At 44.4% G+C, this 14,738-nt stretch overlaps 1 protein-coding gene across 1 annotated transcript; it reads right to left on the bottom strand.

Moving 5' to 3' along the window:
• Nucleotides 1-13,205: 13,205 nt before the first annotated feature.
• On the bottom strand, nucleotides 13,206-14,517 carry RPS29 (ribosomal protein S29). The gene is made up of 3 exons (XM_039537437.1): nucleotides 14,358-14,517; nucleotides 13,946-14,045; nucleotides 13,206-13,353 (listed from the first exon to the last, which is right to left on the bottom strand). Exons 1-3 carry the CDS (start codon nucleotides 14,417-14,419, stop codon nucleotides 13,345-13,347), a joined length of 171 nt encoding a protein of 56 aa, XP_039393371.1. The 5' UTR covers nucleotides 14,420-14,517; the 3' UTR covers nucleotides 13,206-13,344.
• Nucleotides 14,518-14,738: the final 221 nt, after the last annotated feature.

Below are 14,738 nucleotides of genomic sequence, written 5' to 3' on the forward strand. Positions count from 1 at the left end.
TACATCTGTGCACACCAGCCAGGAAGGCCGCTTGCACAAGGGGTGTTCTCCGAAGGCCCTTGCTCCACACTTCTGGGCTCCTTTGTCCTCCCAAATCTGCCTGAAAGGACCTTAGCGTACCTGGAAATCTGGCTCCAGCTCTCTAGCCTTTGACAGAGGATTATTGCTCCTGACAATGCCCATTATACTGTGGTCCTGTGTGCTCTGTGACGAGCTGGACCTGTCTTCCAGCAAGGCCCCCTGGTTTCATAGCAGGGCAGAATTCTGCAGCATAGTGAACGTTTTGCAGCAACTTCAAGTCAACCAAAAAAAGGTGGTTTTTTATTGAATTCAGCAGGAAGATGAGTGATAGTCCATGCAGAATCTGCCAAGCTAGTTATACTGATATTAAATCCCCCAGGGTGGACAGGGATGGAGGCAAATTGAAATTTTGGGGCAGGCTTACCCAACTTATTAAGTTTGGACAACAGACAGGTGCCCCACTATTCTCACTCCAATATCTGCCACAATGCAATGGCCATAGAGTACCAACATTAACCAGCTGTGTCTGCTAAAATGGCCAGTCAGGAAACAGTTAACGGTGACATTTTTAAAATAAATCATTAGGGTTCAGAGTCAATGGCAGAGTACTATTGTTCCCGGCTCTCTCTTTGCCGACTTAGGCAAACAACACTGCTGCAGCTGGTTCACATTCGGAAGGTTTTCTTCACAACCACTAAAGCTGGAAGTTTGTTTTTAAAGCAAGTTGAAATTCTGGAGCATAATCTTGCAGCAGGGGCCGGATTCTGCCATAAATTTAATGCTTGCAGAAAACCCAGGGCCCTGCCTAGGGCTCTAAGGACAGTTCAGTCTGCCTTGGTGTAGCTGCCAGCTCTGCAGATAAGAGTCAAACCCCTCATCCTTCCGTATGCTTCACTGCATGGCAAATTGTACAGACTCTCTCATTTTCAGCTTGGCGCCGACAAACTGCTCATCAGGCATTAGTCCAAGGACTGTCCTAGTGGTCTGGTGCCAAAACATTGTACTGCCAGGAGGGGTCTAGCTCCACAGGTATTTCCAACCCCAATCACAGGAGTATCTGAGCATCTTCCACTCATTAATGGATTTCCTCCCACCACTCCTGTAAGGCAGGGAGGCATTATCTGTAATACACAGATGGAGAACCACGGCACAGGGTAGATTAACTGACTTGTCTAAGGTCACACAGGAAATTTTCAGAAGAGTCAGGACTCGAACCCAGGTCTGTTGAGGGCCAGTCCAGTACTCTATTCACTAGATCAGTGGTTCTAGACCTTTCCAGAATACTGCCCCCCTTTCAGGAGTCTGATCTGTCTTGTGTACCCCAAGTTTTACCTCACTTCAAAACTACTTGCTTACAAAATCAGATCTAAAAATACAAGAGTGTCACAGCACCATATTACTGAAAAATGGCTGACTCTCTCATTTTTACCATAGAACATTAATCAATTGGAATATAAATATTGTACTTACATTTCACTTCTGAGCCTTGTTGGAAGCCTGAGTTCCACCACCCAGGGCTGAAGCATATAACTTAGCTTTGCTGGGCCCGCTGTGGTGTGGGACCTGGGCAATTGCCCTGCTTGCCAACCCCCAACACCAGCCCTTCACTTGCGACCCCTCTAAACCCATCCCACAACCCCCAGGTTGAAAAACACTGATCTAGATGAGTTGAGTACCCCCGAAAGACCCTCTGTATATCCCCAGGGGTACACGTACCCCAGTTGGGAACCATTGCACTAGATCACCCTTGAGACCCCTGAGTTTAGCTCCTAAGCTCAGCTGGTTGGCAGGGACTGGAACACTGCGGCTGCAGTGAAGTTGAGGGTATAGGGCAGAAGGATGCCCTAATGTCACTCACTGGAAGGTCCTTTCTGCTGACAAAAAGAGCAACCAAGACCGGTTCTGGAATGAGATATTGGCAAATGGCTGCCACACACTAAAGTGGACCAGTTACTGGAGTCTTCTCCCCAGTGGCTGAACTTGCGGTGTGTATCTTGCATGATATTACAGACAAAATTGGATCTCATTAATCTCGTGCTCTATAGGCAACAGTTCTAGTAGGGGAGGCTTCTGGTAGGACGCAGAATTTTGCATTCTCACAGGAATCACGCTGCAATAACATGCCTGCAGTAGTCATATTTTTTCATTTGAATATGTCAAACAGCTTCACTATCTAGCCTGGGGACAAGTTCAAAAGCCTACCTTTTACCCAAAGCTTTGCAAACTCCTTCTGGAGCCTCTAACAATCAGAGATTTAATCTGGTATATAATTTGATGTGATTTCAGGGTTTTTCAAAAATTCCCAATCCCACATAAAATGTATTTTAACAATTACTGGTTCATCTGTTTTAAACTAAAATGCATCAGTACCTTTTATTTCGCTTCAGATGTACAGCTTTATTTCCCTAAAGGAAAATAGATGATTATCAGTCACTGTTTGGAATTAATGTAAAAGTTCTTGGAAAATATTCTGGTTTTACCTGTGTTTCGGGGAAACCATGTCTCTTTAGAAATCATTTTGCTTCCAAATAAGGTGCAGTGCCTCACATCTATGCACATGAGTAGTTTGTTTCCATCAGCTCTAGGAGGAAACAAAATGCAATTTGCACTATGAGCTCAGGAAATTCAAGGTTTTGGCTCCTACCATTTGTTGTATATTGGGCAATAAATACACAGTTAAGCCGGCAATAAGGGTAAAATGGAATTATAGTTTGTACTACAGCAGTTCTCTGCTAGACTTAAAAGATGGAGTAATAGAATAGGAAAGAAGCAAAAACATTTATGGCATTTACGAAATTACAAGGTGACAATTTAGGTATTTTAATGAGCACAGAGTAATTCAAAAAAACATTTGAGTCTTGTTTTCAAGTGGGAAGTTGTTTTTCAATTGGGAAGCCTTGCTATTTTGTACAAAAGACTTTATTTTTCATTCTGTAGGAAATGCAGATTGTCTGAAACTTAACTCCAAGGGCCAGATCCTCAGCTGCTGTAAACTGCATAGCTCACTAAACAGAGGACACAGCTCTGTGTTCATGCCAAAAGACTCAAAGATCCCCTGGGTATGCAGATCTTACAATCCTGTTCTCGTATCCGTGAACGAAGCATCCATTGCAATGGCAGATGATTCTTAATTCAGCATCATACAGGCTGTTTAACTCAACTTCCTTTGATGGCGTAGTCAGCTCCTTAAAGGCAGTGGCACCTAGTGGTCAGCCCACCCTGCCATTTAGCACGGCCCTTTAAGGGTTTGAAAGGTCCAGCACAAGGATCTAAGTGGGTTATGGATAAAGAAGCAGTAGTCCCAGGAATGAGTGGTGCATGGGAGGAAATCCTGTCACTGCATGATGCATCTGGAAGGGCTCCAGGTCAAGAACGCTGCAGAGAGGGCGTGGCAAGGCTCCCCTCTCACCCAGCCAATCGGGATTCAGGCAGGAGATGGGTACAAGCATATAGGCTCCCTGCTCCCTCATAACAGGACAGACACTAGGAGGAGAAGGCTGCCAAACCTGCTGAGCTTCAGGACTAAGTGGGGCCAGCTGAGGGAGAAGCTGGCTAAAGCTCCACAGTAAGCTAAAAGACACTGTGCCCCAGGAGAAGAACTAGAGGCTCCCAGTTTACGGAGAGAAGCAATTTACTGCCTGAGGATATGTCTACACTGCAGCAGCCCAGATAGGGTGGTGCAGCTGGAGGATAGACTCTTCCGATCATGATGGAAGGGGGTTTCTGTTGATGTAGTTAAGCCACCTCTCCAGAAGGCAGTTGCTAGGTTGACAAAATTCTTCTGTTGACCTAGCTGCATCTACACTGGGGGCAAGGCTGACCTAACAGCGGCACTCGGGTTATGAACTTTTTCCACAGCCCTGAGTGCCATAGTGGGGTTGATCTAACTTTTAATGTAGACCCAAGCCTGACTTCCCCAGGCTACAGGGAAGCCATCCTGGGGGTCCCCCCAGGAAAAAGGGGTAAAGAGTGAAGTGGTAAAATTTGCTGATGATACAAAACTACTCAAGATAGTTAAGTCCCAGGCAGACTGCAAAGAGCTACAGAAGGATCTCAAACTGGGTGACTGGGAAACAAAATGGTAGATGAAATTCAATGTTGATAAATGCAAAGTAATGCACATTGGAAGACATAATCCCAACTATATATATAAAATGATGGGATCAAAATTAGCTGTTGCCACTCAAGAAAGAGATGTTGGAGTCTCTGAAAACATCCACTCAATATGCAGCGGCAGTCAGAAAAGTGAACAGAATGTTGGGAATCATTAAGAAAGGGATAGATAATAAGACAGAAAATACCATATTGCCACTATGTAAATCCATGGTACATCCATATCTTGACTATTGCATCCAGTTGTGGTCGCCCCATCTCAAAAAAGATATACTGGAATAGGAAAAAGTTCAGAGAAGGGCAACAAAAATGATTAAGGGAATGGAATGTCTTCCATATGAGGCGAGATTAATAAAACTAGGAGTTTTCAGCTTGGAAAAGAGACGACTAAGGGGGGATATGACAGAGGTCTATAAAATCATGACTGGTGTGGAGAAAGTAAATAAGGAAGTGTTAATGTTTAAAATCAAATTTACACAAGTACTGTACATCTGGGGTCGGGCTTGGATTATAGGGGATTGCAAGTATCGATTACAAGGTTCACGAAGTACATACATATCACATAACCAGATCCAGACTGGGGTGTGGGAGTTTTTAAAGCTTCAGTGGATAAATGGGCTCAGGTACACCACCCATGGAATGTATTAAGAGTCCAAGTCAGTATTGGTGTAGAGAATAAGTACATGGGTGGGGTGGGTCCCTCGGTTCATCAGGAAAGGAAGTGGGTTATTTCCCTGGTCAGCGGTCTCGATTACTCAACCTGGTACTGGCGGTGTCCTGTGGTGTGTTCCATGTAGATGTCTCTGGACCACCTGATGGTGTCGGACACCATGAGCTGTCTCATGAGCCAGGCTTCACCCAAGTATCCTGAAGGAACTCAAATATGAAATTGCAGAACTACTAACCATGATATGTAACCTATCATTTAAATCAGCCTCTGCACCAGATGAGTGGCAGATAGCTAACGTAACACCAAACTTTAAAAAAAAGAAAAAAGGCTCCAGAGGCAATCCTGGCAAATACAGGTCAATAAGCTTAACTTTAGCACCAAGCAAATATGTTGAAACGATAGTAAAGAACAGAATAATCAGACACAGAGATTAACACGATTGTTAGAGAAGATGGATTTTGTAGAGGGAAATCATGCCTCACCAATCCATTAGAACTCTTTGAGGAAGTCAAACAACATGTAGGAAAGGGTGATCCAGTGAATATAGTGTACTTGGACTTTCAGAAAGCCTTTGACAAGGTCCCTCACTGAAGGCTCTTGGCAAGGTAAGCCGTCATGTGATGAGAGGAAAGATCCTCTCATGGACCAGTAACTGGGTAAAAGATAGAAAACAAAAAGGTAGGAATAAATGGACAGTTTACACAGTGGAGAATGGTAAACAGCTGGGTCCTCCAGGTATCTGTTCTGAGACCAGTGCTGTTCAACACATTCATAAAATATCTGGAAAAAGGAGTAAACAATGAGTGGCAAAGTTTGCAGACAATACAAAATTACTCAAGATAGTTAAGTCCAAAGCTGACTGTGAAGAATTACAAACGGATCTCACTAAGCTGGGTGACAAAACGGCAGATGAAATTCAATGCAGGTTGCAGTGTCCTTGCCCTCTTCCTATCAGCAGGAGGTGAAATTGAAATGTGGTTTACTCCCCTCTTGCAGCAGGAGCAGTTGGTTGTGGAGCCCTGGCCTTCCCACTCCACTGGGCTCTGACCCAGGGCCATCTGAGTGTCAACAGTGTCAGTCCCTTGGAGTTACCCTGCCTGGGTCACTTCCTACCATCTCCCTCTCCCCACAGTTCCAAGTCCAATATAAAGTAACAAACGAAAGAGAGAGAGAACTAAACCTTCAGCCCCAACCCGGCTCCATGTGCAGCCCTGAGCCCTCAGGGTAAGTCTGTCCTCCCCACCAGCCTCTCATTCTGAGCTGGGTTACCCCCTCCCTTTCAAGCTTGCTCTCCATTTGGAGCATGCTCTGCAGGTCTGGAGGGTTGGGGCTATCTGGGTTACCTCTTCAGGCCCAGTGCAGGGTTTGTACACACATCACATGGAGTTGTCGTGGATAGTTCTCTGCAAACATCTGCTCCATGCACTGTGGCAGTCAAAAAAGCAAACAGTGTTAGGAACCATTAGGAAAGGGATAGATAAGAAGACAGAAAATATCATAATGCCACTATATAAATCCATGGTACACCCCCACCCTGAATACTGTGTGCAGCTCTGGTCATCCCATCTCAAAAAAAGAGATACTAGAATTGGAAAAAGTACAGAGAAAGGCAAGAAAAATGAGTAGTGGTATGGAACAGCTTCCATACAAGGAGAGATTAAAAAGCCTGGGCCTGTTCAGCTTAGAAAAGAGACAACTAAAGGGGAACATGATAGAGGTCTATAAAATTACAATGGTGTGGAGAAAGTGAACAAGGACGTGTTATTTACCCCTTCACGTGACACAAGAACTATGGGTCAGCCAATGAAATTAGTAGGCATCAGGAACAAACAAAAGGAAGTATTTCTTCACACAACACACAGTCACCCTGTGGAACTCATTGCCACAAGATGTTGTGAAGGTCAAAAGTATAACTGGGTTCAAAAAAAGAATTAGATGTGTTCATGGAAGATAGGTCCATCAATGCCAAGGTGGGCAGGGACACTACTCTGTGCTCTGGATGTCCCTAAATCTCTGACAGAAGTTGAGACAGGCTGACAGAGTCTGGATCAGTCAATGAATTGCCCTGTTCTGTTCATTCCGTCTGAAGCATCTGGCACCAGCCACTGGCAGAAGACAGGACACTGAGCTAGATGGACCATTGGCCTGACACAGCGTGGCCATTACTATGTTCGTATACTATTTAGTGCCCCCTTTCTGTATGACATTTTGCACAAACACAGATCCGATGATGCTAATCTGAGTTAAACACATCAAGGGGAGGGCAGGCTTCTTTTGCTACAGCATGGGAGATTAGGCATTAAACAAATGCTAAATGCATTAACGATTGTGAAGTGCTCAGATCCTATGGTACTGGGGCCCGTATAAATACTAATTACAGTTACACAGGCAGTGCTCCAGTAGACAGGACAGGGGAGTGAGACCTATTCTGCCACTAATTCATTGTTTAACCTCTCTGCACATAAGTTTCGCACCTCTTCTTAGGCATTTACATGACTCTCATCACCATAGTATCTGAGCACCTCACAATCTTCAATGTGTTTCTTCCCCCAACACACCTGTGAGATGGGGAAGTACTACTATCCCATTTATAAATAGGGATCTGAGGCCCAGGTCTTCACAGGTATCGGAAGTCAATAGGAGTTAGGCACCTAAATATCTTTGAGAATCTGTCCTGAAGCATCTTGCTCAGTCACCCAAGAAGCCTGTAGCAGAGAAGGGAATTGAACTCTGGTTCCCAGGGACTAAGCCAATGCCCTAACTACTGGGCCATCCTTCCTCTCTGTAATGGAGATGATGTTTCACATCCAAGCCGGAGCAATAATACTTAACGACCTTTGCAAAGCTGTCTAGGCTTTTATACCACACTTTTCAACACAGTTTCTGGAGGATATTAACCTCCAGACTTTGAGATTTATGGACAGATAATGTCACCAGTATTGTTTTATTTATATCTACATGAAATGGTAACTGAAGGTAAAACAAATGCAGTAGTTTATGGATTCCAATAATAAAATTCCCATTTTTTCCTCGCTTTGCTGCCTTAATTTTTTTGTCTCACTGACTCTTTAGAGCTGTCAGTCCTCTAATAGGGAGAAAGTGGGTGAGGTAATAGCTCTCATTGGACAACTTCTACGGGTGAGAGAGACAAGCTTTTGAGCTTACACCAAACCAAGCTCTTCTTCAGGACCTGAAGCTTGAAACCCTTTTTTCTCTCAGCTATAAAAGTTGGTTCAATAGAAGATATTACCTCACCCACCTCATCTCATTATGGCTACAATGCTGCATACAGTATAATCCTTTAATATGCATTTTTTCTTTTTGTGAAATAAAAATGAAAAGCATCTCTAAGCTTAATACCATGTTATCTATTCTGATGCAGTATCTGTTGGTGACTTTAGCGGCTTTAGCACTTAGTTGAAGGATATTGATTTTTCTCTCTGCTGTAGAGGTCTCACACTGTGCAGCAGTGATGCAGAGAATCTGCACTGGAGACTTGTTTACCCTCTAAGGCTGTGTTGATGCAAGTAGGTTGTTAAGAAAACACTTATGTAAATTCTATGTTTGGTAGAACTGCTGTGCAAATCTCATGTTTGAAAATATACAAAAATTCCATTTCTAGACTGAGACTCTACAGCCAGTGGAAACCTGCTCTGTCTGTATGTGGGGGGGAGAGGCTGCCCAGAAACAGTGTACCCCTGGACAAAGAAGGTGCATGATGATTCAGAAACCATATTTATTACTGGGTGAGAGTAAGCTACGCAGCTTGGGGAGGATTCCATTCCTCTTCCTCCCCCACCGCTACCCCACTACCTGGTTGGGCTCGTCTCTGGCCCAATGCAATCCCATCCCCTAGCCCACATTTCTGCAAATCTCTCTCATAAATGCCTGCATGCTTCCGTGAATCACTCTATGGGGAAATTGACCCTGATACTGGAGCCCCAAATTCTCTACCTCAATTAACAGCAGCTCCTTTTGACAAATTACACGGGCAAATAATAAATGAATTGGCTTTCCCCTGTTCATTAAAAAAAGTAAATTACCAGCCAAACACAGAACAAATTAAAAATACTGACAAGTCAAAAAGTGTCCACTGAACACCAGACAGATTTAACAGAATTAAATACTTGGTATGAAAATTAAGCCAGTGAATTTCTGATTTTTAAGGCAGCATTCAAGCGAAATAGAAGTTGTCTGACAACCTCTAACTGGATGTTCCTATACTTGTATTAATTGGTAGAGGCTGCTGAGCTGGTTAGCTTCACAGGGCAATTAACCTTTTGTTTCTACAGTTTGAATGTAGAAACTGACCTTTATGTTGAATGGTCTTCTAAAAAGAATCAAGACAAGGAATAATTCAGTTCAGTAATAATTTCTCTGATTTCCAGGATCAAAGAACAGCCGTACACTCCAGCTGCTTTGCATGGCTCCAGTGATGCAAACACCTAGATGAAGCAACTATAAACCTGGATTATTGCCTGAGTGTTCCGGAGAATCTAGCCCAGGATCTTCACAGCAGCAAAGAGAAACAGCATCACCAGCTGGGGTTGCCCTTTGGTTGTAGGAAGAGAAAAATGAAAAATTACTTGCCTACCAATTCTACTTAATTGGAGATTCCACACATCACCACTTATTTGGGTGCCCTGATCTTGCACTTATACATGTTAACTTTACTACAGTAGGTAGTCCCAGTGAGTGCACAAATCTCTGCAGTCTCAGGGCCTTAGCTTCCTGAGGTGAGCTAGATTGGAATCTCCTAAACTTAGTTTTATGGCTCTTCTTAGTAATTAAAAAACACAAAAATCTGAGTTAATATTTTTTTTTCCTCACAACAGAGATGAGAGCAGAACAACTTTCCATGAGGTACTGAAACTGAGGCAATAGTAAAAGTGCAGGACTTTGTTTTAGTAATAAAAGGAATAAGATTAAGTTAACTGGATAAGGGATTTGGGAACAGCAGGTAAAAATGCTATGGGTTACTGCTTCTAGTGCTAAACCACTTTGGATTTGCTCTTTCATGCTGATCAATCCAGGCTTCAGTTCCCAAAGGCTGGAGCCTACTTGGAAACTAATAGAGAAGACTCAGTATAGGAGTACAGAATTTAACACATGGCTAGAGTTTAAACTTTTAAAACCATTCAAGCAGAAATTTGGTCCTCGACTAACTTAAAAAAAATTGAAGCTACAGCCTTCAAAGAGTCTCATTTAGTGCTACTTCCCAAACCAACAATCAACAAATCAGTTCACTAGCTTTAATGTTATGAACAAAGGAGCCTACCTGGCCATCATAGAATATAATTTTCCTACTTTTTTTTTTTTTTAATATAAAGTCCGTTCTGGTTAAGATCATTCTAGTTCAAGGAGGAAGCACAGACAAAGCTTTGCTAAAGCTGAATAGAATTTCTCCCAAACAAGGCTTGACGTTTGTTTCAATGAGAAAAAACAAGCTAGACTTGAAGAAAACTGTTAGTGGTTTGTCAGTTTCTATCAGCCCTGTGCATCTGGACATGTGCCCCTTTAAGGTAGGCCTAGGAGGAACAGAAAAGTAGATTACAAAGTCCAAGAATTTCCAGATCTCTCTGCTCTCAAATGAATCCCTTCAGGCTATCATGCATCAGCAAACAGCAACACCCATCTAGCGAAGTTTTTAAAAACTCGAAATAGTCTTTCCAGACAGAAAAGTACTTCTTATAACACACAAGTGGTTAAGTATGACGCATCGCATCTTCAAATGCCAGAAGGGATCCTAGTTTGATTTCTTGCACAATGCAACCCTATAGAATTTCATCCAGTAATTCCTGCATTAAGCCTATATAAACTTCTGGGTGATCTATTTCTTCTTTAGATTAACAAAATTACCCATTCTTCAAATAAATCTCTCTCTCTACAACGCCAGCAGCTCATTCCCATTTCTAACTAGAACACTATTGGTAGTTCCAGTGGGAGTTGATGACATATACTGTAGTGAATCAACAGGAACTGTCACTCTAATCAGCATGGCATTTTCCTCCCAAAGGTCAGCGTATTAACCCTCATAAATTTGAGGGTTTGTGACCTAAATGTTCTTCTTTACAAAAATAAAATCAAACCAGATTCCAAGGCCCAACAGGACTACTGTGATTATCTAATCTTACCTGCTGTATAACACAGGCCATAGAACTTCCCCAGAATAATTCCTAGAGCAGATGTTTTAGAAAAGTATCCAATCTTGATTTAAAAGCTGTCAGTGACAAAGAATCCACCACAACCCATAGCAAACTGTTCCTATGGTCAAATTACTCCTTATTTCCCAATCTGAAGTCTAGCTTCAACTTCTACCCAGTGGGCTGTTATACCTATTGTCTGCTACACTGAAAAGCCCATCATCAAATGTTTCCCGTGTAGATATAGATTGTAGTCACCCCTTAACCTTTTATTTGTTAAACTAAATAGATTGAGCTCCTCGACTCACTATGAAGGCATAATTTCCAATCCTTTAACCAGTCTTATGGTTCTTCTCTGAATCCTCTCCAATCTGTCATCTTCCTTGACTTGTGGATACCAGCACTGGACACATTCCAGCAGCAGCTGCACCAGTGCCAAATATAAATGGAAAATAACCCCTCTACTCCCACTTAAAATTCCTCTTTGTGCATCTGTCATAAACATAGTTAGGGTTAATTTCTCTTTTACCTATAAAGGGTTAAGAAGTTCACATCCCACCACATCAAGGTGTCCCCCCTAAGCCTAACAGTACATGGGCATCTCCAGTGGTTCTAGTTCCAAAACCAGATGGGGAAATACGCTTTTGCGTGGACTACTGTAAGTTAAATGCTGTAACTCATCCCAACTATCCAATGCCACACACAGATGAACTATTGGTAAAACTAGGACATGCCCAATTCATCTCTACGTTAGACTTAACCAATGGGTACAGGCAAGTAGCACTAGAGGAACCCACCAAGGTCAGCCTTCATCACACATGATGGTGTGTATAAATTTAATGTGTTCCTTTTCAGGCTGCGAAATGCATCTGCCACCTTCCAAAGACTTGTAGATGGTCTCCTAGCAGAATTGGGAAAATCTGCTGTTGCCTACTGTAATGATGTGGCCATTTTTTCTGATTCATGGGAAGAACACCTGGAAAGAGTCTTCGAGCACATAAGGGAGGCAGAACTAACTGTTAAGGCTAAAGAGTGTCAAGGTGTCCCCCCCACTCTGAACTTTAGGGTACAGATATGGGGACCTGCATAAAAAAACCCTAAGCTTATTTTTAACAGTTTAGGCAAAACAGTTGCTGCCACCACCAAATGTTTTATTAAAATATTTAAGAGCCATTTGGGAACTTTGCCTCCCCCCAATTTTCCCCAGTCCTTCTGGTCAGGTGTCAGCTAGGTTATGCGAGCTTAACTGTTTACAGGTAAGAAGAGAAATTAACCCTTAACTTATGTTTATGAAAGCATCCAAAGAGTATTAGCCCCTTGGCAACAGTGTTGCACTGATAGCTCATTCAGCTGATTATCCATCACAACCCCAAATCTTTTCAGAATCACACCTTCTCAAGATAAGAGTCCTTCATAGTGTATGGCCTGCATTCTCTCTTCTGAAATGTATACATTTACCCATATTAACACAAACTGTTTGCTTCCATAGAGATTAAACTCCCGTATCCTGTATCCATGACCTATCCTCTAAACTGTAGAAAACACTCAATGCTAGACAGTTTCCCCTTCAGTCCAGCAAAACAATGCCTATTTGTGTACTGCCTCTCACTCCTTACCCTTGTGGGAAGCTACTAATGGTAGGGTTGATGCTGCATTTATAACTAGTAAAACATTCTTGTCCCGCCTTGCCAGGAAGGGACCTGCATTTCACCCTACAGGGCTACACTGCAATTAAACACCTGCAGCTGGCCCATGCCATCTTACTCAAGCTAACCTGACATTTGGGTTCAAGCTGGAGCCCAAGCTCCGGGACCCTGCAACACCGAGGGAGAGTTCCAGAGTTCAGGCTCCAATCCAAGCCTGAACACCTACAGCTAACACAGGTCAGCCACAGGTATTTAACTACAGTGTTGACACCCACTTCCTAGGGTATATTGAGGCAATAGGTGCCCTATTCACTTATTTAGAAGTTATCAAAAAAACCCAAAGCTCTTAGATTGTGTTAACAGTTTAATCCTTTTTTCTGAGAATAAGGTCTAGTACTTCGAGTGTACTAAGCTGTGTTTCATACAACATTGGCTGTAAAGATGGAGGATTTCTTTGCACAACACTCCCATTAAGAAATACTATATTCCAATAACAGTATAACAAAGGAGCATAGTACACAAAATCATTTCACTTTGGCTACAGTGAAGCAAATTTAACTCCTTACAATGGAAGTTTAAATTTCAAGTATCCACAAATTAAACAAAGCAGAATTGACTGTTAAGTCATTTTATTTTATACACAAAATAGCATGGCAAAGACTTTGTAAATTTAGTGTGCCCGGTTATCCAAATTAGGCAGAGAATTATGTCCAGAAGTCTCCTTGTGACATCTCATCTTCTTGAGAAGAGTTTAGTCCAACTGAAATAAGGAAAAGAAGAGTTGTGAAGTTAATATCTAGACAAATTAGCAGTTTCCAAATCATGCATTCTCTCTGGTTATTACATGGACATTTAAACATCACGATTCAGTCTTGCAGCAGAAGGCTTATACTAGTGCCATCTGAAGTAACTATTTGCTCATAAGGAACAGATTGCCAGGATCAGAACCAAATCATGTACATGGTGATTTCAAAGTTACAACTATCAAGCTTCCAAGTACCCCCAGTTTCACGAAGCACAGTACAGTCAACTACAACTAGTTTGTCTGGACCGCACAAAGGCTGGTATTGCCTCTCAATAAATGTGGAGATTTCCTTTGAGCACACGTAGTGCGGAAAAAGGTCAGTTTCGTAGAGCACAGGGTAACAATACTGACAATGATCTAAGGGACTGCACAAATCCCACTGCACTGATGGCCTCTCCGTTAAAACCAACTACACAAATCACAGGTCCAGGCCTGGCATCGTGTCTTTAAACCCCGCTCCCACCAGGGTGAGCTGCGGAGCGCGCCGCCCCTGCTAGCCGAGCTCGGAGACCTGCTGCGGGGCTGGGGGCCCCGCCCGGCCCCTCACCTTGATGAAGCCGATGTCCTTGGCGTACTGGCGGAAGCACTGCCGGCACATGTTCAGCCCGTACTTGCGGATCAGGCCGTGGCGGTTCGAGCACACGCGGCTGCGGGGCGAGAGCGGGAAAAGCCGGTCAGCGCCGCGGCCTCCCGGTCCCCAGGGCCAGCCCCGCCCGCCCCCAGCCTCCACACCTGCGGCCGCCACGCCGGGGCAGAGGCCGGACGCGCCCCACAAACCTCAGCCCCCCCCCCAGGTCCGCCCTCCCCCGGCCCGGCCCCCCCTCAGCCCGGTCCCCGCCGGCTCCCAGCCCCCCCGCCCCGGCCAGGCCGCGAGCGCCGCCGCCCCGCGTGGGGCCCGTCATGGCGGCCCGGGGCTGTGGCGGGCGGGCGGGCTCCCGGCCCCAGCCGGCGGCACCCACCACGAGCGGGAGCCCTGGCCGAACTTCCTGGGGTGGCTCCAGTAGAGCTGCTGGTGACCCATCCTGCCCGCTGCTCGCACCGCGCCGAAAGAGAGTCAGGGCGCCCGCGCATGCGCTAATCAACCCAGCCCGGCCGGAACATCCCGGCATGCACAGCGAAATCCCTCGGCTCTCTACAGACTGCGCAGGCGCAGCTGAAATCGGAGCGCGTGTCTCTCGGCGTGCGCAGGCGCGAGTGGAACAAGCGAGGCATCAATCCTACGCAGGCGCAGAAATACTTTGCTCCCCCCGCCCTCTCGTGACGTCATCCTAGCAGCAGCCTCTAGTATCAGGCTGCGAGGTAACAGCATCGCCGGGCGCGGTGGCGCACGCCTGTAATCC

This window comes from Mauremys reevesii, linkage group 4, assembly GCF_016161935.1.
Source record: "Mauremys reevesii isolate NIE-2019 linkage group 4, ASM1616193v1, whole genome shotgun sequence".
In the NCBI taxonomy this organism is placed as follows: Eukaryota; Metazoa; Chordata; order Testudines; family Geoemydidae; genus Mauremys; species Mauremys reevesii.